The 22,540-nt window shown below is 36.1% G+C and overlaps 1 protein-coding gene across 2 annotated transcripts in view; it reads right to left on the bottom strand.

The window, feature by feature from the left end:
• Nucleotides 1–3,097: 3,097 nt before the first annotated feature.
• Nucleotides 3,098–22,540, bottom strand: part of APAF1 (apoptotic peptidase activating factor 1) — a 31,025-nt gene continuing 11,582 nt past the window's right edge. For both annotated transcript variants that reach the window (XM_030960440.1, XM_030960441.1), the window contains exons 11-27: nucleotides 21,630–21,743; nucleotides 20,881–21,059; nucleotides 19,332–19,458; nucleotides 17,273–17,398; nucleotides 16,550–16,681; nucleotides 15,902–16,027; nucleotides 14,683–14,844; nucleotides 14,290–14,418; nucleotides 13,419–13,544; nucleotides 12,393–12,512; nucleotides 11,627–11,752; nucleotides 11,152–11,277; nucleotides 9,595–9,714; nucleotides 9,137–9,262; nucleotides 8,274–8,399; nucleotides 7,709–7,855; nucleotides 3,098–4,732 (exon numbers count right to left, since the gene is read on the bottom strand). In XM_030960440.1, the coding sequence (XP_030816300.1) occupies nucleotides 4,589–4,732; nucleotides 7,709–7,855; nucleotides 8,274–8,399; nucleotides 9,137–9,262; nucleotides 9,595–9,714; nucleotides 11,152–11,277; nucleotides 11,627–11,752; nucleotides 12,393–12,512; nucleotides 13,419–13,544; nucleotides 14,290–14,418; nucleotides 14,683–14,844; nucleotides 15,902–16,027; nucleotides 16,550–16,681; nucleotides 17,273–17,398; nucleotides 19,332–19,458; nucleotides 20,881–21,059; nucleotides 21,630–21,743 (2,256 nt within the window). In that variant the 3' untranslated portion in view covers nucleotides 3,098–4,588. The remainder of the gene's footprint in view (nucleotides 4,733–7,708; nucleotides 7,856–8,273; nucleotides 8,400–9,136; nucleotides 9,263–9,594; nucleotides 9,715–11,151; nucleotides 11,278–11,626; nucleotides 11,753–12,392; nucleotides 12,513–13,418; nucleotides 13,545–14,289; nucleotides 14,419–14,682; nucleotides 14,845–15,901; nucleotides 16,028–16,549; nucleotides 16,682–17,272; nucleotides 17,399–19,331; nucleotides 19,459–20,880; nucleotides 21,060–21,629; nucleotides 21,744–22,540) is intronic.

Below are 22,540 nucleotides of genomic sequence, written 5' to 3' on the forward strand. Positions count from 1 at the left end.
AACAAAGCTAAAAATAAATCAGAGACACAAGTAAATTGAAGGAAGCTAATACAGTAAGAGATTAAAAATACCAGATAAACACATGGAATCTAATTGCAGCATCCTAAGTAGTACTCAGAGGATGCCTCTTGAGTGCAGAAAGAGAATCCTCTCTAGCCTGAAGGACATGAATCTCACCATTCTCAGAGCACTTCTCCTATGTACAACATATGGTTTGTTAAATGGAAACAAGCACAGGAAGCTAATTTGTTCTGTAAACAGTCAGGCCTCAAGAGAGAAACTGCCTATTGAAACACTTACAAGATACTTTAGCTTTCTCATCCTCCTGAACAAACACACACAGGCAGCTTAAATAGTTCTAGTCCAATTATCACTCAGTTGTGCTATATCCCTCAAGTGCAACTGGAGGAGATGATATAGGAAGTGATGAAGCTGTCAATGACACATGCAAACTGAAAATCTGACTCCTTTATACTCCTTTAGGATGTACCCCAACAGTCTCAGCCTAGGCCTCTATTAAATCTAGTTGCAAGGTTTCTCATAAAAACCCCTCCTAGAAGAAAGCTGTGCAGTGAATTAATCTGGAAGAAAAGCCTCCTAAAACCCAAGAAAAGCCAGCATCTGTGCTCCAAACCCACTGGCCCCCACCTCCCAAAAAAAAAAAGCCCACATCAACACCATCATAGACATGGATAGCAGCACACCCCACAGAAGCTTTGGAAGTACTGAAAAACACAATCAATCTACTGCAGAGTTCCAGCCACAAACAAGCCTCAATTTAACATCTTACTGCATATTGGCAGAGCCAGTGACTGTGCCCCATTGCTAACTTGAAAGAACAAAGTGAAATTAGGCATAGAAAAAAAAAAAAGATATTGTACTGGAATTGTTCAGAGTATCTGGCACCCTCCCTGTCCTCCAAACAGTAAAGGTCATTTGGCTTCTGCTTTTCTTGGAATCATGACAGAAATTAGGTGCCCCAAGTCCTCAGAGCTCTTGGGCATCATCATCACCATCTATGAACCCAAATAAATTTGTGCCTCCATAGTAGACACAAGGAGGAGGAAAGCACAAGGTGGACAAATACACCTGAGAGCTCGGGTGTCCTACCAGAGGCAAATACAGCCCCAAGGCTGACTTTTCCACTCCTGGGCATTGCCATGGAACCTGTACTTGCTATGAAGGAGAAAGGGCAACCAAAGAGCTCAAAAGGAGGCTGTGTTCTAGTAGCAATTGCAAAACCATACCTGAATTCCCTGTGATCTGCTGCCATTCTGGATTTAGCACCTTCTTGAAGATGAGGGCAAGCAGCCTCCCTGTGATGTTCTGTTCCAGCAGGGCAGAGGAAACCGCCCAAGTCAGAGTCCCTCAGCCTGGCTTTCCCCAGAAACCTGCAAGGGCATCAGCTTCAGCAAAACACCTCGGGAGAGCAGTGATAAGGACAGATTCTGTTGTGGCTAGATAAAACCTGGGCAATTGGGCCCCATACAGAGACTCCACTGAACTTAAAAGTTGTAAAAATCCCCTCAAAGCAGCAATTTGCACAGCATTCTTTAATGGGAAGTTTAACTGTGCAATTTTCAAAAGGAGTCAAAATAATTTTGGGGTGGGGGATAGTCCTCTACTGGCAACAGGTTACCAGTTCCAGTTCTACCCCCCCATTCCAGCACTACAAGAGATCTATTTGGAAACCCTCAGGCGCTCAGTGCACTATTCTATTTCAAACTGTGTAAGATAAGAGAGGGGGAAGGAGAACACTGTAGCTGGAGGAATGGTATACTTCAAGGCAATACAAGGCATCCTCTAGAGCAGCTGTATCACACATGGGTACAATTCCCAAGGAAAGAGAAAAAAGGGGTATGTGAAGGAGATGTAGGTTTAACTGACAAAGTGAAGAGACTCAAAACTTCTACAGAAACTGATAGGCATGGTTAATAGGAAGTATACAAATTGTTTTCACAAAAGGATATTATAATTTCAGTTATAGAACTAGATAACATTAGCAATGATCATTAGTTAAATTTGAACGTAGACTGATTCATTTTGATCTGACATTAAAAAAGATAATGGGAGCACTAATATTCAATCGACATAAAAATTGCTTTTAGCCAAATTCTCTTTTGTTTCCTTTACAATACATGTAACATTGAAGAGAACAGCCAAATCTGATACAATAAGACTTTTTTTTTTAATTACAGTAAACTGTCTTCTTAAATATTTTAAATTGAAGAAGTTGCTTTCCTGGCTCCTATTTCAATGATTTTTCACTTGAATTTTACATACTTTTCCTGTAAATCAGATCTATTCTTTGGCTCTTCAGACATTTTCATCACTATTCTTCTTCTTCCACCTCAGTTTCAAATACTTACAGCCAGCTCCAGACTTCTACATATGTGAATGCAGCCCTCTCAACATCACCTTCTGTACAAAACAGCTTCCTCAGTTTCAGCAACAAGCACTTCTGTGCTGTCATTCTTCCAGAACATCTAAGAATGTCATATTTATCTCACATTTCTTCAAGTTTCTGTGCTGTTTGTTTCCTAGTCACTTCAAAAATTGCAATTGTCTCAGAACTCTGCTCATGCACCATTTGTTTTCTGCATTAAACTGTGATGATCAGGTTTTTTTCTTATCATCAGAATTTCATTAGTGTTCTCAGAGAACTTTCTGCCCTGGTTCCTCAGTGGAAATATTTTTCCTGTACTTTTTACCCTGGCTGGGTCTCTTAGTTCAGCCTGACAGTGTCCTAAGCAGTAAGGACAGTCTCTGGGATAGAGGGACACTGGCTAAGAGAAGCTTCCTGCTCCTTGGATCCTCAGCTACTCAGGGGGTCCTGATGGGCTCTCTACAAACTGGGCACCAGAAACAACTCTGTCCTGAACATTGCAGACATATTCCAAGACTTTGTTTTCCCTCTGTTTCCTTTTTACCTCCACACCCATATTTAATACTCTTGCTCACCTCTCAAAGCACTTTTGATGCAGTTTGTGAAGCAGCATTATGTTTAGACTGAAAAAAACCCCACAATAAAATATGCAGCACTCCCCCTTCCTCCCAGGTATAAAAAAACTGACTCAGGAATTCAAATTCATTTACAACTTTGGCCAATATTGCCTGGATCATCTTTATTAAGTACTGTACATACTTGAAATACAAAACATCATGGTCTTTTCTATTGAATTTCTTCTCTTTACATTTCTGCTAGCAGTACTTTGATTATACTGACCCGTATTGAACAGCACCTTAGAAAGAGTAGAATTTCAAGTTGGAAAAGAGGAAAAACTGGTGATTGTCAAAACCAGGGAAATACTAAGAATGCCTATTAAATTTTATGAAATGCACACAAAAAAATACTAAAAGTAAAAATTTCATTATTCTGTACCAGTTGAGATACTTGCTACTGTACTTTTTACAATCAAGTAGTTAGACAGTGTTCTACTGCCAGGTACAAAAGTATGAAAATCATATTAATGCTTCTGCAGTTGCTCATAGCAGTTGAGAGGCAATTGAATAGAAAAAGGCTTACTAGGTACCAAAGAGAACATTGCTACCCAATTATTCAGAAAGCATTTGTCAAGTACAATTAGTACAAAACACTGATATTTCTACCCTATATTGAATCTATAAATAGACTGTAAAAATTACAAAAGAACATTTAAAAAAACATAAAATCACATATTACCAGGCAAGAGATCAACTGGGCATAGAATCCCATGTAAACAAAGCTGACAACAGTAAAGTGTCTCCATAGTACAAACTGAATGTTATTACCAAAAGAAAAAAAAATCTAAAATTCACACCTTCTTATCATTTTCAATACATAACTTTTAAGCCATTTCCATTCTCATTTTACCTGGTTAGCTGTACTCATCCTTTGACTGGAAATGTGGCATAGTCTCTTCCACTTCAATTACAATATTGAATTTCAGATTTTGCCATGAGAAAAGAAGACTCAGGATGCTCCCTTTAATAGGAACAGCTCATCCATGTTACAATGGGCTTTATCTCCACAGGTTTGAAGCATGAAGGTTCTTACTGCAAGTGGGAGGCACAGCTGCTGTAAACTGAACATCTTCTCAATTTGGCTTGAACATCAAGCACCAACATGGCTGGTTCCATTTTGCAAATGAAGAATGTCCCTGCTTCTTCCCATTCTGTACTAAATGAAAATCCTCGCATTGCACCAAAAAAATTGGGGGGTTTGCATCTTGCACAATTGTGTTCATGACTGGAGAGCATTTAGCCATCAACTTTAGCATAAAATACAATTTCAAAGTATTATACGCTTATTCTTTCTTCACTGCTATTAATATTAATTTCAGCTAATTTGAATAAATCTTAATATAATTTCCTTACAAAACTGGAAGCAACATACTTAAGATGCAAATCAAGATTTAAGGATCATAATAATTCTTATTAAAAACAAGATTAAATGCAAGTTCATTTGAAAAAACATGCATAAAAGCACATAAATATACATGAACACAACAATTAAATATAATTCACAGCTTAATGACTGTCAGACAAAGCAAAATTTTCTCTCCAGCTTTTAAAAAATTAGTTATCTTTGCAGTGTTCAGACCACTAATCAGAACTTCTGTAGTACATAAAGAATGCCAAGATTATCAACAGTCACATATACTTTGAAATTAGGGGACACATGTATTGACTTGAGGTTTGTTCCATTTGTGTAGAAGGTTTGTAAGGATTCTCCAGTAGTTACATTCCACCACTATAAAAAAAGTAAAAACACACTTTTAGTTAGGTGAAAGAAGTTCAGAATAGAATCTATTAACAGGCTTAGCATGGCTAACCCAGTTGACTGCTTTTACCAAAGAGGTAGAATTAAAAATAAAACCATTAAATTAATTAACATTAAAAACAATCTTTAAGTAGAATAAGTTTAGGACTAATCACTAAATATAAGGCTTTCAGATGAAAAGAAACTTCAAAAAGACTGAAGCTGTTAAATTTCAAGAAAACATACAAAATAAATTCAGGTACTGCCCCTTACCCCATCACAAAATGCAATCAACAGACATAAACTGCAATATGTCCAAACTTTTAAAAATTATGTATTTTCATATAAACAAATGAATACAAAAAACACATTACCCGATAACTTAAACTATAGCTGAATTAAAAACTTAGCTAGACACACAAGAGGATTGATCATGTATATGTTTGAAACCATTTGCAGTTTTTTTAGTAGGACTGACTTCTTTTTCAGTGAGATTACAATAAATATTTTTAGAATACACAGTTAGCACTAAAAACAAAGAAACCTGCAACCATCAGTTTACCATAGTCTGAAATTTCTCATTTCTCAGAAAAACTGTAGACCAATGCAAAACTGGACCTAACACAATCCAGCACAAAGCTGTTATTCCATTGTGACAGTAAGATCTCTACCTTCTATTCTGGCAGCATTTGAGTGCAGCAGCAAAATATCACAACAGATTACCTTCAGCTTTGATCACATTGAAAAGCAGATGGTATTACTACTTTTTAGCTTACTCATCTCATGCAACATGTAACATTCTAGTTGTGTGCATACTACAGATTTGCAACTACACAGCTACAATGCTCTGATTAAAACCACTGTTCCTAAAGTGTCTGTTATTTGATGGAGACCCCCTCAAAAAAAGAAAAAAAAATTAACCAAACCAAAAATGGATCTTAATGAGCTTTTGAATCTTTGTTCTGACTAAATAAGCAGGTCCTGTGCCAGTGGGCACCACTCACACAGCAAGTTCAATAGTGCCCAGGTGGATACCCCTCATCTGTGACTAAGATAATTCATTCATTCAAAGGTGTCGCTCATGTAACTCTACAGTCCAACTCAGTCCAGCTTTTAGGGGTGCAGACCCCTGAAATGTTCTGGACTTTCCCTGATTAGTATCTCCCTGCAAAATGGCTCTGTGTGTGTGTGTGTGTGTGTGTGTGTTTTCATGCACATCATCCACATCTATCTGTAGAAGCAGAAATACAGTACTTTCAGAAGGCATTGTGATTGAATATGGTCCCACAACTGGGAAAAGACAAATGCCATACCCACTTTCACAAGGAGCAAAGAAGGTACTGGGAACTACAGGTCAGTAATCTTCACTGCAAAGTCCAGGATTATTATGGAACAAGTTTTCTGGAAGTCATTTCAAGTCCCATGAAAAACAAGGATGTGATCTTGAAAACTAGCAGAGATACACCACAGGTAAATCATGCTGAAGCACCCAATTGACTTCTGCTGACAAAAATGGTGTCTCTCCAAACAGCATGGCAAGAGCAGAGGATGTGAGCAACCTTGACTTTAGCCATGCCAACAGCATGGTCTGCCATAGCATCCCTACAGCCAAACTGGAGGGATAAGGACTGGCTGAGTGGAATACAAGGTAGGTAACAAACTGGGTGGGCTGTTAGTTCAGTCACTGCGTGTGGAGCCCTGCCCAAGTACAAGAAAGACACTGACACACTGGAGCAAGACCAGCACACGGTGATTGAGGTGGCTGGACACCTAGAACAGATGCCATGGAAGAAGAGCACTGCATTTGTTTAGGAAGCTAGCTGCTGTCTTCATCTAATAAGAGGGTTAAAGATAACAGAGATAAGGCTAAAGATAACCCTCTTTACAGGGCCCAGAGGCAATCCTGTTGGACCGGGGACAATATTTTATGGGGCAAGGCCCTAAACAATTTTACCTAACTCTGCAAACCACTTCTGACAAGGGGCTGGACTAGAAGAATTCCAGAAGTCCCTAACATCCTAAATCATTCTACACTCCAAAAAGCATCACAATGCCATACTGTGCAACCACAAGATAAAATGAGGAGGAAGCTAAAAACCAGAAAGTAAGTCTTGTTCTTTAATATAAAATGAACATCAGAAGGTACTTTCAAAACTAACTTAGAAATTTCAAGTCTTTGTTACACGGTTACTGACTTCAAAGAATTAGTCTGATAGCATGTCTAACACCAAGAGACTGACCAACAATCAGCTAAACTCCATCCCTTCGAGGTGAGAACTTTGCCACCTGTCATTTCACACACACACACAGATAACACCTAATAACAGGTGTTGGCTATCACAAGGGGAAAAAACCAACACAAAACCTCATGAGAAATTTAAATTTACAAAGAACAATTCACAGACTGAAAAAAGGCCATCTCTTCCCTTTCCCAAAAAGCCATATGCCCAGTAGATGCCTCAACCAATGAAAGATTGATGAAAACATTGATTTCCTCAAAATATTACTTATAAAATGTCTTTCAAGGCAGAAATCATCACGTGCAATTTCTTCTGGATTTCTACTTATGACAAAATTTAAACCTCAGTATCTCAAAAAAAAAAGAAGCCTGATATAGAACATTTTTCTGCTCATTATAAAGAACAGAATTGCTGTCAAAAGTGGCTATTAAGCCAGACAAAAATGACTGGAATCTTTAAAATTAAATATGTTAAGGAAGGACATTGCAAATGAAAATCTGAAGTTTATAAAAATGGAAGGTACAGAGTTTGAAAACTAACCTGAATTCTTAAAAGACTTTTTCAGGGGACTTGCAGATATGAGAAGAAAAGTGCTAGACCATCACAAAAATGAAGCAGCTTTGTGTTAAGTAAAATGTTTCAGGTCTGTTTATTGAATTAGTCTTGAAGGTCAGAGTACTGCCATTTAGTAAGGTATGACAGGGTATTATTTTATTTCAAGGTTTACCTTAAGATAGCCTCCAGATGACACAAGCATTTTACTGTCAGGAGAAAAGGAGAGGTCTGTTACCCAACCCCCATGTGTTGGCTCTCCTTCATCTACAGTAACTGGGGAGCAGAAATGAAGTAATGCACCTGTTAAAACATCCCAAATCTGAAAGAGAGGAAAGAGTATTTATAGAAGGAAACTTAACAGGGAAAAAAATGCCTCAAATAAGGAAACCTGAAATGCATTTTCTGTATTAGAGGAAAAAAAAAGCCCACCTTGCAAATATATATTCTACATGAAGTGACAAAATAATTTTTAAAAAATCTTGTTTTAGAACTGTATCTTATATAGAGGATTTAATAACACATGTAATTCACAGTAGAATTATTATTAAATCCTGTGAATCAGTTCCTTAGCATTCATGGAACATAAATCTAACAATATGGTTACAAACTACTGCCTCATGCGGCAAACTTTGCGATTTTCACCCCAATGTTCACCCCAATGCTATGGACACAAACTCTTCTGTCTGTGAACTGACAATCAATGGAATTATAAAATAACATCAAGGTTAGAGCAGTACCCTTATTTCTCCTTTGTCATCTCCAGTGGCCAGCAGTTTGTTATTAGGAGAGAAAGTGCAGCACCGCACACAGGCTTCATGGTCCTTCAGTTCATGAAGAACAGATGAACTTTCAAAGCTCCATATCTAAATGGAAAACATTACAGAGGAGTGAAAGACAAGTTCAAAACCAGTTATGATTTCTTCTAAAAGGCACGTAAGGTACATAAGACTTTTTATACAAATGCATATTTGTATGTGAATTTATGTAAATGTATTATACTGTAGAGTCTGGTTTTCCTTTTTATTACCTGAATCACACAAGAATGCACTTGCTAGGAATTACTGAACTGACTGTATGTATCTTTCCTTGCAATATACCTTTTAATGAAACCTATATATTTACAAGGAAGTTAAAACTGTTCACAGAAATAGGATTCATCACTTGAAAATTATATTTTAGAAATCTAATGAAATGTTTTACGAACATAATGGGGCAGCCCCAGCTCACTACTTTGTGCACCTGCCTTCTGAACCTATGAACAGAAACCACTGGAAGTCTCAGAAATTTTTCTCAACTTTACAAATTAAGAATGTCAGACTATCAACAAATCGATACAGAGAGATAAACAGTGTTCTGCACAAAGCTGAGCATTAAACACACATTTTATTTGTACAGAAGCCACTAGGCTTAAGTTATATCCAAGATCAATTGCAAATGACTGCAGCAGCTTTAGTAACATGTTGACAGATATAGGACATTTAAAACTAGAAATACAACAGGATAACTTGAATAATCACTAGTTACCTCAAAATGAAAAATACAGACTACTTTTCAGGACAAATAAGGCACCATTTTTATCTCCGTACAGAAGGTAACCAACCTTTGCAGTTTTGTCAGCAGAAGCAGATGAAAATTTACTACCATCAGGTGAAACAGCACAGGAAAGAACAGCACCTCCATGACAAGCAAAATCTTTTTCTGGGTTTCCAGTAGTGATATTCCAAACCTACAACATATACAGAAAAAAACCATTACTTTTTTAACACAATAAAAAGGTTAAAACACTTGCATCTTACACAACAATATATAAAGGATAAAACTCAGTTAGATAGTTCTAATGTGGCCAACATTTTGTTATACTAACTGATATAGTTAAAATGCAACAGTGCAGATCTTACTGAAAATAGAAAATCCACAATTTTGTCTTAAAAGTCAGCTTATGCTTTACAACTGATTCAGTAAAATATCTGCCCACACAAAATGTAGGAAATACCAAATGTTACAAGAGACAGTCAAATGTGTTTGATGTGATTTCTCAGTTCACAGCCTTTTACTCACCTTAACGGTTCCATCGAATGACCAAGAGAGAAGTTTTGAATTTTCCAGAAGTCTAAAATCCTTGATTGCTTCCTTGTGCCCTCTTAGGAACACACATTCACTCAACTGCCAATTCCATATCTAATCATAAAAATCAAACACATTTTTTTTAAAAGTGAAACAGCCAACATAAGAAGCATGAACTAACATTTTCTTTTAAAGTAACAAGACTAATAACAAGTTCTTATGATGGTGGTGGTGATTAATTAAAATGTTACATATTGAAGTGATCCATAATGGAATGATGAAGATTGAGGGTGCCATAGCATTTTATGGTCAACCTATGACAGAGTTCCTTATAATACACATATAATCTTATTTGCAAAGTGAATTTGATACTTAAAATTCACTGGTAATTAAAAAAAAAAAACAACAAATAAGCAGCAAACCAATAACTTTCAGGCATCTCAGTAGTTGGGGGTTTTAAACCTTTTATTGTTACAACATATAGACTTATTTCACCTGGCAGACCTCATGTTTTTGCTGACTTAAATTAGATTTCTTTTATATTTTTAAAGGGCATTTTTAATGAACTGCCATTTTGCTTTGCCTTTTTGTAACAAAGTGACACTTCTATTTTCAATTCAACTATTCACTGCAAAATTAGTTATGTGAAATATTTTCTTCAGAAGCTATTAAGCATCAATTTATTTTAATCAGCAATGATTTAATAGTTTTCAAAGGAGCACGTTTCCTGCAGCAGGGCGAATAGAAAGCTGTGTGTGCAGGGGACAGTCCTGAGGTTCAGCCCACCAGAGGGAGCTGAGGGCCAGCAGAAACGCTTCCCACGGCACACCCAGGAGAAGGATCCCAGGCTGAGGATCAGCACCCATGAGTGCTTTGGAGGTTTTGTTCGAACTCCAGGTTTGGCTGTGTGGGCTGAAGGCTCCTGAGCAGCTGGACCACGTGCCTAGGGATCCTGGCAGCACTCTGAAGTGCTCTGCAGGACAAACCAGGGTTCAGCAAGCTCCAAGTGAGACACAGATCTTTGCTGCAGAACTGCAGCCCTGAGGTGGATAAGGCCAACACAGACACACCAGAATGCACTCCTGGAGCAAACCCACCTTGCTGAGAGGCAAAGGTTCTTAATTTGAGCCCACATTAGTGCAGCCACTCTATTTCTAGCTGGTTTTCAGCACTGTGCTGGACAGAGTGGGTACACCAGTCCTCACCAGCCCCCTTTTACCTCATTCCCCAAGACAGTGGAAGCAAGCACACTGACAGACCTACAGCATCCCAAACCCTCATTTCAAAACTGCTGAACCACCTTGTTTGACAGCTAATGTTTCTTTTACTCTTCCCAAAGCCTTTCTAGCATCCACAGCAGTAAAAATAGAAAGTCTGTAATATTCATTATCACATAAGGCATAAATAAAAGCTACACTTTCTATAGTCCCTTGCCCCTGGATGGAGCAATGCAGAAGACAGTAGTCATTTACTGAGTTTATGTTATCTATAGTATAAAAGCCCTTTATTTTAAGTAAGTAACAGCATTATCTTTTAAAATATTGCCCAAACCTGTATAACTGAATCATGAGCACTTGAGATGAGAGTCTGACAGTCGGTTGTAAATTGACAGTGCTGCACAGATGTCCTGTAGGCCTCCCAGGACTTCAGAACCTTCCCATCTGATAACTGTAGTACCTTTACAATGAAGAATACAATAATTGCATTTATTTGACACATTTGAAGAAAAAAAGAACATGCAAATTCTTAAATTACATGAGATTGTAAATACATGATTTTAAGTCACTGGATTGGAACAACCAAAAATTCCTATTAGTGTAGTCTGGGTAAAATGAAATTCAGAGCTAGATTATTAGCATTACCTTTAAGTTATTTTAATTTAGACATAATTCACAAATGTAAATTGAATTACTACATTGAAGAATATTATTGTATGACATCATCCAAATAACATTTATTTTAAAAGAAAAAACATAAAGAGGAGTGCTTTCCTACTGTTTTGAAAAACAGATTTAGGATTTAATACCTTTATTGTTCCACTCTCCTGTCCAAAAGCTGCAAATTTAAGATCTTCACTTAAGCAACAGCAGGAAATGGGGGATTCTTGAGCTGCTGTCTGCATAATAACGTTGTCTGTGTTTCCATTGATAAGCTGTAAAATAGGAAGGCAATTAAGGTATTAGAATATTTTAAAATTTAAACTTAAATAAATTACAACATGGAGCTAACAATGCCAAAGGGAACAGTTATGAACTTTAAATTATGAGTTACTTTCATAAACTTTGGATGTTGGTGTACTTAGCACTTGGTGTGGCAGGGCCCACAGTAGTGAGAGTGTAGCCACTATTTCCTTTAGTGCAAATCTGTGCACACACCTCCCACTGCCCCAGTTTGAGATGATTCCTTCAGTTGTTACACAGAGCTTTGGAGCGTTACACCATTTGCTGTGTAACACCAGCCAGTCCATAGGTGCTGTACACATTACACATTGCTGTGCACATCTGAGCCACCTGGAGGGCCCACAGACCCCCATCATGAAGGGATAAGAGTTCTGGTCCTTTGCATCCAGACTCATTTTCAACATCACACAGAAAGTTCCCCTCAAACTCTAGTTTTTCACTGACTAAACTAGGCACAGTTTCTAGATACAAAAATGTTATCACACAGTGAGTCATCTGCTACAGATTCAACTCCTCAAAGCCAAGAACAAGAGCTTCTTCCAGTGCTTCCTCAGTCTTCTACTGAGATTTGCTGGTAACAAACATCCTAAAATATTGGTAAATACACCTTACTTGTAAATTCTTCTGATTGTAGATGGCTAAAATCATCACTTCACCATTGTGAAACACAACATCCAGTTCACTCTTCAGCACAGCATCAGAAGACTGGCACACCTTCTTTGTTTCCCAGATCTGTTGAAGAACACAGTATTTCATTAGCTTTATTAAAGAACAAGACGTAAAACTTGCTGAGTAACGGCACCTTTAAACATAAGGCTCATAAAGTTTAAGCAACACTGACTTTTTAAAACAATGAAAATTATGCTTCTGCTGTTCTTGATACTGGGGAAAGTTGTGCAGTTACCACAGTGATTCCAACAGATGAAATAGAACTTTTTTTTCCACACTGACTACAAGACTCCCTTGTGTTTAGAGTCACAGCTGTAACATCCAAAATTTTCTAATTCAAAGAGCAGCATTAAAATCCAATTACAAAAAATATGAAATAAAAATATAAAATACAGATTTAAATATAAAAATACAATATAAATATAAAATATAAAAATTCAGATTTTTGTATTTCAATTGCTTTCCAAATTTCAAGAATGTATGTGTTAACTTGGGAGAAAGGGAAAGGTTACCTTGGCAAGATATAGTTGTATTTTCACAGGTTTTAATGAGATACTAAAATTACAGAAATCTATCCTAAATATTAACAGGCAAATATACCTAACAATGAAACATATCAAGTCTGCTAGAATCCTGAAAAACCTTCAAAATTCCCAATTCAGATAAAGGGCAAAACAAAATAGAAGGTTATAATAATCTTGAAGTGCAACCAAACTTTAAAAAATCATATAGACAAAGAGGAAATTTAGATAAACAGTAAATAAAGCAAAAAAAGCCAGCACATTTTATGGTATATGTAAATTACTTTATAACAAATATTTAAATTTATATTAACTATAACCTTATATAAAAATACACAAGTATATTTTTATGTATTTTATATATGTATTTGACAATAAAAAATTCCTTAAACGGGTGACTTAATACCTATCTAAATTCAGATATTTCAAAAAAGAAAAGTTATCTTACACGTATTGTCTGGTCATCAGATGAAGTCAGAAATAAAGATCCATCTGGTGAAAATATCACACAGTGAACCCAGCTCATGTGTCCTCTGCAATATGCCACTTTTGATAAAGACTTAATATTCCATAACTACAATAAAATATGAAACAAAGACCCAAAAGTATTTAAATTGCATTTACAGTGAAAATAGTGCAAATACACTAATTACTTATTTACTTACTAAGACAATTACTATGTCTTCTAGTATTTTCTTAGTTCTTATTCTGAAATCAAATGTAACAAGAACTGTGCCTGCTTATCAGATTTCAATGGTCAGGGAAATGGAATCAGCAGCCTCTTTGACTGCCATGATTTTAAAAGACACGGGGGAAAAAAATCACATTATAAAGAAAATACAAGTTCTACTTGACCATACAGATTGAAAAACCAAAAGACCCCAAGGCAAAAACAACAAAAAGCCCCAAACTAACCCCAACCCCAAACTTGATATTTGTACAGACCTACTCTAGTCATGCTAGCCTCAAAGTTATTCTAGATGTTTCCTTCCTTCTTATGTGCCAGCACACAGGAGGGTTTGGTTTGAGTTAAGCAATATTCCTGAGAGGGACAAGAGTAGCTATAGATACACTTAGTAGACTAGTTTAGTTTTAGATAAATGTGGGTTCCATTGTCCAAAATGAACATGTAACTTTAAAACGTTATTTCCTAGCTGGTATTTTAAATTTAAAGAGCAAATGAAAATTAAAAAGAACGGAGTACACCAAAAGCCTGATAAAAACAGCACGTGTTTTATCTTCGCACACAAGAAACTATCAGGACAAATGTAACATTTTAAATTGCAAGTAGTCTTCAGTGGTACATGGCAGAAACTTACCTCAACAGAGCAGTGAGACAAAGCAACTGCTACTAATTCATCCCCAGGACAGAAGTCACAGTATTGGATTGTGCTGTGATGACTGACAATGACTTGAGTTAACAAACCACAGGTGTTGATGTCAAAAAGCTGGGAACACATAATTACAATAGAAACCCTGTTTAAATGACTTCACTACTGACAAATAGCTTATATGCTCAACACTCTACATTCTTGAATTCAGAAGGTATTTCTCTTAGTCACAGGTTTGTTGACCATATATTTTTATTTACTCACACTTGAAATCACTTCTATGTGAAAGATCTTAATGGCCTGGAATTTAATCTGTAATCATAATTTCTACCTATTTTGTAATACACTATCTCCAAAAGATTACTAAAGTGAGGTACTTACCAAAAGCTTATTTTTGGCTGCCACCAAAATCATGTTACCATTTCTGGACCAAGAGCAACATTTTACTAAAACCTCCACATCATCTGGTTGTTCATCTGCATTTTTAAAGAAATCTTTTATCTCAATGCTTTTCAGTTCATTTCCTGAGCGTGCTTCCCAAAGCTGGAATAAACAGAAAATAGACACAATGTATTCATGGATGTAGGTACAGAATACAACAGGAGAGAGCTCCCAACTACTTCTTAATAAAAAAGAGCAGAGAACAAAATACAAAAGCCCTTTATTACTTTCCCTAGTCAACAAATAGCATTAGAATTTCTAATATATAAATAATTTGGACTTGTGAATAAAGGAGAAAAACAAATTAAAAAATAAAAACAAACCACAAAGAGGATTATACAGTAGCAGAACCTTCTCCTTGGGTTTTTCCCTCCTATCATTCTAGCCACAATGCTGCCTGAACTTCTACTTTAAAAAAAAGAATAAAACCAAAAATAACACCTGCCCTGCAACTCTGTAAACAATCTACTAACCATAAGAAATCTGGTACACATCTAGATTTGCACCTTAATTTCATTGAGGGACCTTTCAACAATCGAGGGAACACTTCTGTTCCCTTCACCACATTTTTCCCTTAAGAACAACAGCTACAGCAATCCTTCCTTCCTGATTTAGCAACTACATAGAAGCATGAGTGTTTTAAGAATTGCAATTGTGAAATAGCATAATTCTGTTGCAACTAAAAGCAATAAAAATACTTACACTCTCAGAAAAAAACAAAGCTCTCAGTTTTCTTCGAGTGCATACAAGAAAACAGCAGATGGAAATTGCTCTTAATTTTTATGTCTCCTGATTATTCATTTTCAGAGACAACAAAACTTTCAATTAACCTAAAAACGTACTACTGTTTCTGGGTAAAGAATTTTTACTCCCCACTCAAGTTTTCTTAACAAAGTGCATTAGGGGGCAAAAACATTCAAAATTAGGCTAGTTAGAATTTATTTGCAATTACAAGCAGTTGACTTTTTTTCCTGGTACTGGACAAGCCATTTCAAAATCCTGCATTACAAATGGGACCAATAATCAACTGTTTCAGGACTGAATGCATTAAAGCTAGATTTTGCGGACACAAAATTTTCTTACACATATTTTGCATTTGATGCAAAACCTACCCATTCATCATCAAAACACAGGGCTGATTTAAAAATATTCTGTATACCTTTACTGTTCCATCTGTCGAGCAGCTAGCAACATATTCATCATTAGGTGAAAATCTGCAGTGATTGACAGAATTTTCATGACCTATCATGGTATTTCTACAGTATTTTCCATTCAAATCCCAAATCTGTAAGAAAAATAAACATATAAAGATCATCACATTAATAAATTATTCAAAGATAGATCACTCATGCTCTTCTCAAAATCATACACTGGCAACCAAAACACCACTTTTGTTCTTTCTTAGTTTTACCCACGTGCTCGTGGACTGGATGCTATGCCCTGGGCTACCCTACAATTTACCTCTATCTGGTAAGATACACGAAAACTATTAACATCAGAATTACATAAATCTAAATATCTTAAGTTAGTCTTAAACAGTCTGAATATCATCAGACAAAGCCCTCACCTTCATGCCCTACCAACAGAGGGCTTGACCATTCTCCTTTTCTAAGTATAAAAACTTCTATTCTGCCTTGCTGAAATCTGATAACAGAGCTGTAGTCAACACTCTTGATCTGCTGCCATGTCTCCTCTACCAGGCTCATTTAAAAAACCATTACTTCACCATGTTTAGATAAATTTCTACATCAACAACTACCCTGTTATGACAAACAGCATGAGAATAATCTCACCCTTTTCCACTTACTTTGATGAAAGTGTCATTTGAGCAGGTGGCCAGAAGGTACTGACCACTTTTGTTATTGAACTGGCAGCAATTGACCTGCTCAGAGTGCTCTTCATACACACACCTACACTGGCCTGTTCTTGAATTCCACACCTAGGCAGAATTAAAAGATGAAACACACTTTTAAATATATTTAAAGTAATTGTTTTTAAAATCTGGAAATTATGCCTAAAACATTTCTAATAATACCTCAAAAATATTTTGAAGAGGGAAGATTATATATTTAAAAAAGAAGCAAGACATTATGAAAGGAAAGGTCATCATTCAGATTAGAATCTGATCAATTCTGAAACTCCAACAAGATTTTGCTAGTATAATGAGGAATTAAAAATCCCAACTATTTCACAGATAACAGAAAAGAAGCATTAAAAAAAGAGAGCATTAAAAATAGCTTCATCTCATGTTATGAGTAGGACTAGACTCACAAATTATGTTCTAGTTAAAAAGAAACATGAGATGATACAAATAAAATAAGTGGTTAATTCTGCATGCATGATGTTAACATTAACTCTCTTATTTTATTTAACAAGTAGGGCTTTTCTGTTTGTCAAGTATTAAATTAGCCACATAATATTTAAGACAGTTTAAAACACTTTTAGTTTTAAGAATCTGTGCTGAGTTAGTTAAACAGAAATTCAAATTATGAGTTTGAAAAAAAGAATAATCTTTTCTTAATTTCCTTACCTTGACTTTTTTATCACTTGAACAAGTTGCTACAAATTCACCATCAGCAGAAAAAGCGCAACAGAGTATTTCATCATCGTGGGCATTTATCTCTAGGAGTCTCTCTCCACTTTCTGCTTTAAACACCTAAAACAAGGAACAGCAAAACCTTATAACTCGCAAACAGTTTGAAAACATGTATATAAGTTTCTTTTATCATCTCAAACAACTCTCTTTATGCAAGCTCTTAAAAAATGGGTTGATTTTTGAAAGAATTAATAATTTCAGGGTCAATAACATAATTCTAAAATCCTACAAGGATGATAGAAATTGTGAGAGAGAGAATTAGTGAAAATTGATTTTTCAAAATACTTTTGTTCTACCCCCCACTCTAAGCTAAGAGTCATGCCCTTTCACAGCCTATTTTAACAGTAACTGGAAAACACAATCTATTAACAAAATCTAAGATATTTATAAAACTACAGATTCCAGTTTTATATGTATGGGACACCCATACATCTAAAGTAAGAATTTCAACAGAACTGATGATTGGAAGAACAAAAAACCAAAAATAAATCGGGAAAAATTGATAGAAAAATTGTCACACATTTCAGTCTCAAGTTAGACATAGGCAATGAAAGGACAGTTGGGGAAAAGTGCTACATATTAATCCATTTCCTTAAATTCTGGGATTTAACTTTACAGTGTGGGTTGGGCAGGGGGTGGAAATCAGGTGTCCCTTCCCATCTTAGGTTACATATTCTTAATTATTAAAACAAACCACAAGGTGTTCTTTACAGCACTTTTCAGATTTTTTTTATTGAACAGAAATACCAATGACAATTAAATAGTTGGTATTTGTTCAAATAAGAACTTAAGTACTGAAGTAACAGGAAATCTACCTTTCACAGTAAGTTCTGCAAAGTATCTGTTCTTAATCCAGCAATCATTTTTTTAAGTAGCCTTGAAAACTGAAAAGCTTAAGCCATAATTAGAAAAAAAACATTAATAAGCTCAAACTTTAAAAACAAAAAAAGGATTATGACTAATTTTCCTATTGTTTCTTGAATGAAAGTTTAGTTTAAATGCAATTGCAATCCACAGATTTAGTTTTTTTGGGGTGTAAAATGAAGAACAAAATAAAATAAGCAATCTGCAGTGTCAATAATGAGGCCATTAAGTACAGAAGCCCAGCACAGCAACTACAGCACAGCATGAGTACATCCACCAGCACCTCCTAAGTGGATGCCACGATCATAAATCTGTACAGGCCAGCAAATAAAATAAGCAAATAAAAAACCCAGTAACAACACAGTAAGTAGCCAAATGAGCAGCAACTTAGTACTCAACTTCTCAAGCATCCAAAACAATACCAAAGGTTTGCAGCAAAGCTGTTCTTTTCCCTTACCTTTGGCTGTCTGAATATGGGTACTTTACCATGTTACTGGCTGGCTGATTGCTAGTTTTCTTGAGAGCTGGCTGACTCCCCTCCAGGCAGACTGCTGGCAAATTTATATTAGTCACATTCCTCTCTGTCTCCTCTAATCTGCTTTCTAAGCACTTTGGGCCTGTGTCCAATTTAATACTGTCCTCTGCTTCAGGCGTTTTCTCCACAGATGTATTTCTTATGCGTTAAGGCATTTAACTAATTAAACACTAAAGTGGCATAACATCTACTACCAACTCATATAAACAGTACAGCTGTAAAACATTTTACTGCTCCTCAGTACTGTAGGTCTACTGTGACTGGAAATAACATTTTTTGCAAGCAAATATTAAATAAGCTGGGGTGCATTGCTGGGCTGTGACCTTTTCCATATCATCTCATGTTCACACATTAGGGCAGTGAGGGCATAAACCCTAAAATCCCACCATTCAGCTCTTGAAGATAATGTTTACTATTCTAAACATGCAACTTGGCATTTATGCAGTAATACATCCTTTTCAATCACTTGTCTCCAATTACAACCTAGATCCGAATATTTCCACATAGCAACAGAAGAAAAGTGACAAGACTGTTTAACAAATGTTTTTGAAATGGTAAACAGCATCTCTTTTGACTCATTCACAGGTGTCTTACCTGAAGAGTTTTATCAGCTCCACATGATGCTATTCTTTGTCTGTCCTTAGAAAAGCAGGCATGGTAAACTGCATCTCTATGCGGGCGAACAACCAGACGGTAGAGATTTTTCAAGGATTTTTTATTTCTACAGGATAAGACAATTATTTAGATGAGCGCCTTTGTATTATTCAAAATCATCTCTAAGAAGATTAACACTTTTTCACACGTATTGAGCAGCAAGCTTTATAAACAAACAAAACAACCAACCCACTATACCCTGCCTCTCAGCCTTCATGCTGAACTAATAAAGGAAACACGAATTCCAACATTCACTCAAAGGTTTATATTGTGCTCCAACAGTTACAGCTTAGACACCAAGAAAGATAACATTTTTACAATCTGAAATATGCTATTTCCAAATACAGACTTTTTCCTGAGAATTATTGTTCTCCGGCAGTAGAACTCTTCCTTTTCAAGCATATTAAAAAACACTTGTAGATTTGCTTAGATCTGTGCAAATTTCCTTAATTTCCATGACAACGGCTCGATTCTTATCACTAGATAGCTAAATAAGATCTGTGACTTCCACCACTTTTCAATCACAGATTAGGTACAGGATCTAACTCACCTTAGATGACTCTTGCCTCAATTCAACAAAAACTTAAGAGTTAGTAGCAATCACAGTCATCCTGTTTAGCCAGATCTTAACACAGAAAGCTGGCACTGTAATGAGATGCCTTGGTGATAATGACCAAAACATCTCTGTCCTGAACTAACTGGATATTGACTCTCCTGAAGTATGTAATTTCCAAGCAGTTTTGCTAAATAAAATCACCAAATATTCAAAGAGGGGACTAATCTGCCTGGCTTGTATAATCTGCCTGCCACTATAATTGCTTGACATGGAGTCACTCTGTTTTATAAGTACCAAGTACTACAAATATCAAAAGAGAAATATCAAACAGAATCAAAGAGAGTTATGTGGTCAACTGACTATTGGACAAGGCTGGAAAAATGTGTAGATCTGTATATCTTTTCCTTAAACAACTTCCAAAAATACAGTAACAGCAAAGAATTGTTTAAATTGGAGAAGTTTCAAGGTTGTGTAGAGATTACAATTTCCCATCTCGCTACTTTATAAAACTTTGCAAGTTGGCACAAATGCTCTCCTTTTTAAAGTCACAGTTTACTTCAAAACCTAAAAGCATACGCTAACATACCAAATACTGGCACTACAATTCTAATTGTAAAATAAAACTATTTAAAGAAGATTTAAAGTATCATATTGTCATCTTTGCATTGATATTAAAAAGGAACAATAATTGAATACAGAAGTAAATATTTTACTCAATTTATTTTTATGTAATTATTGCTAAGTTGTCACCTTATCATGGGCTCCCCTTCTCCCATAAGTTCTTGAAAACTATTACACCTTCTTTCCCCAGAAGAAAACTCCAGCAGTTCTTACACAGATCCTTTTATTACCATACATGGTATTTAGTTGTACATTAAATGACTTCCTTGGTCAAGGGATCAGCATATCAGCAGACGGGCTGCAGCTACTTACACCCACTCCAGATAAAATGTTCCTGTTTCCCTTTGAGCATGCAGCTTGGCCTGTTGATACACCTCTGATGTCTCTGGCTGGCAAAGACCCAACTGGATGATGTCAGGAAACGGCTGCCGGCCAAGAAGGTGCCCATTTAAGGACAGAAACTCCTGGAAATTCTCACGCACTGTACTATCCTAAATACAGAGCAGACATTTGATAACATAGAAAAAAATAAATCTTAGGATTTATTTCCTTGCTTTTTAAAATTTCTATACAGCTAATACTCTTACAGAAGCCCTTGGCTCTATTTTTCTATTAAGTTATATTAGCAAATACATACAGTAGATTGAAATATTTCGTTATCCTATTCAGAAAGCACAGTATCCTTATTTTTCAAAGAATACTAGCAATAGTGATTTATTCAATAAGCAGTGTGAAATATCAGAAAGACTTTTCCAAGTGGTCAGCATAATTCTACACCTCCTCAAAAGCAGAGTACCTTACATACCCACCCGTAGGTACTGATCACTATAGCTATTGAGTTCCATGGTCAACCATTTACACACTGAAGTTAAAACAAAGAGAAAACTGAGTTTCCTTCATTTTTATCTTCTCCAAGTTAAAGTTCAATTTAATATTGGTTTCATGTTTTGGTTTTATAAGTGTTCTATATACCTGCCATATACATACATCCAACAAAATGCAATTACAAAATAGAAAATTATATTTGGAAATGACTGATCATTTACCTTTTATTATCATACCTTTTGATCCAGGGCTGAACTATATTCTACATATTCATGAATCAGGTGAGCAGGCCCCACCAATTCTGTTTTAGCTTTAATCCAATCTAAAGAAAACATAAGATCACGGAGCTCCTAAAAAAATACAAATTTAAGTTCAGACTGTAAGTTTCACGACAGAATCTACATAGGGGGAAAAAGAAAAACACAGGAAATACATTGGGTATTTCATATACTTTGGTACAACTGTCTCTGGTTGAAAACTTAGGCAATTTCCCGTTTCCTGCATCTTAATTGTTCAGTTATAAAAATTCAGTGTACACAAGGCTAAGTTTGTTATTTTAAACTGCTCTTTAATACAGCTAGGCAGACAGGAGGTGGAGGTACAGAGCAATTGTTGACTTCTGCAGCACACGAGACCTGTTTACTTAACTCTGGAAAAGCTTCTTGTAGTCCAGTCTAGCAAAGATCACTGCTAATAATGATTGTTGATCTTCCTAAGAGATGCTGAATCTCCTAAAACCACTGGTAAATGATCAAGGGAGTCCTGCTATAACATCCTTTCATTCCTTCAGGGCTCTGGGTTGTATCATATCAGGCCCTATGGACTTGTGAACATTCAACTCATCCAGCCAGTCCCTTACAATTTCACATCTGTCCCCACAAATGAAAAGTCCTTGCTCCCACATTCGTGGTCCTCCAAACCATGAGGTTGGGCACACAAGGTCTGTCAATATTATTAAAGAGCAAGGTAAAAAAAAGCACTGAACTTTATCCCTATTAGATGACCATCTTTAACAAGTATTGGTCCAATGTTTTCTTTAGACCTCCTCGAGAAAAACTGCTTAGCAGCAACACTGCACAGGTGTAAAGCATATTCCAATTTTAAATCAGTAAATACCACAAGAATTAAAATATTATCATTGTTAAAC

The sequence above is a fragment of the Camarhynchus parvulus genome, chromosome 1A, assembly GCF_901933205.1.
Source record: "Camarhynchus parvulus chromosome 1A, STF_HiC, whole genome shotgun sequence".
Taxonomy (NCBI): Eukaryota; Metazoa; Chordata; class Aves; order Passeriformes; family Thraupidae; genus Camarhynchus; species Camarhynchus parvulus.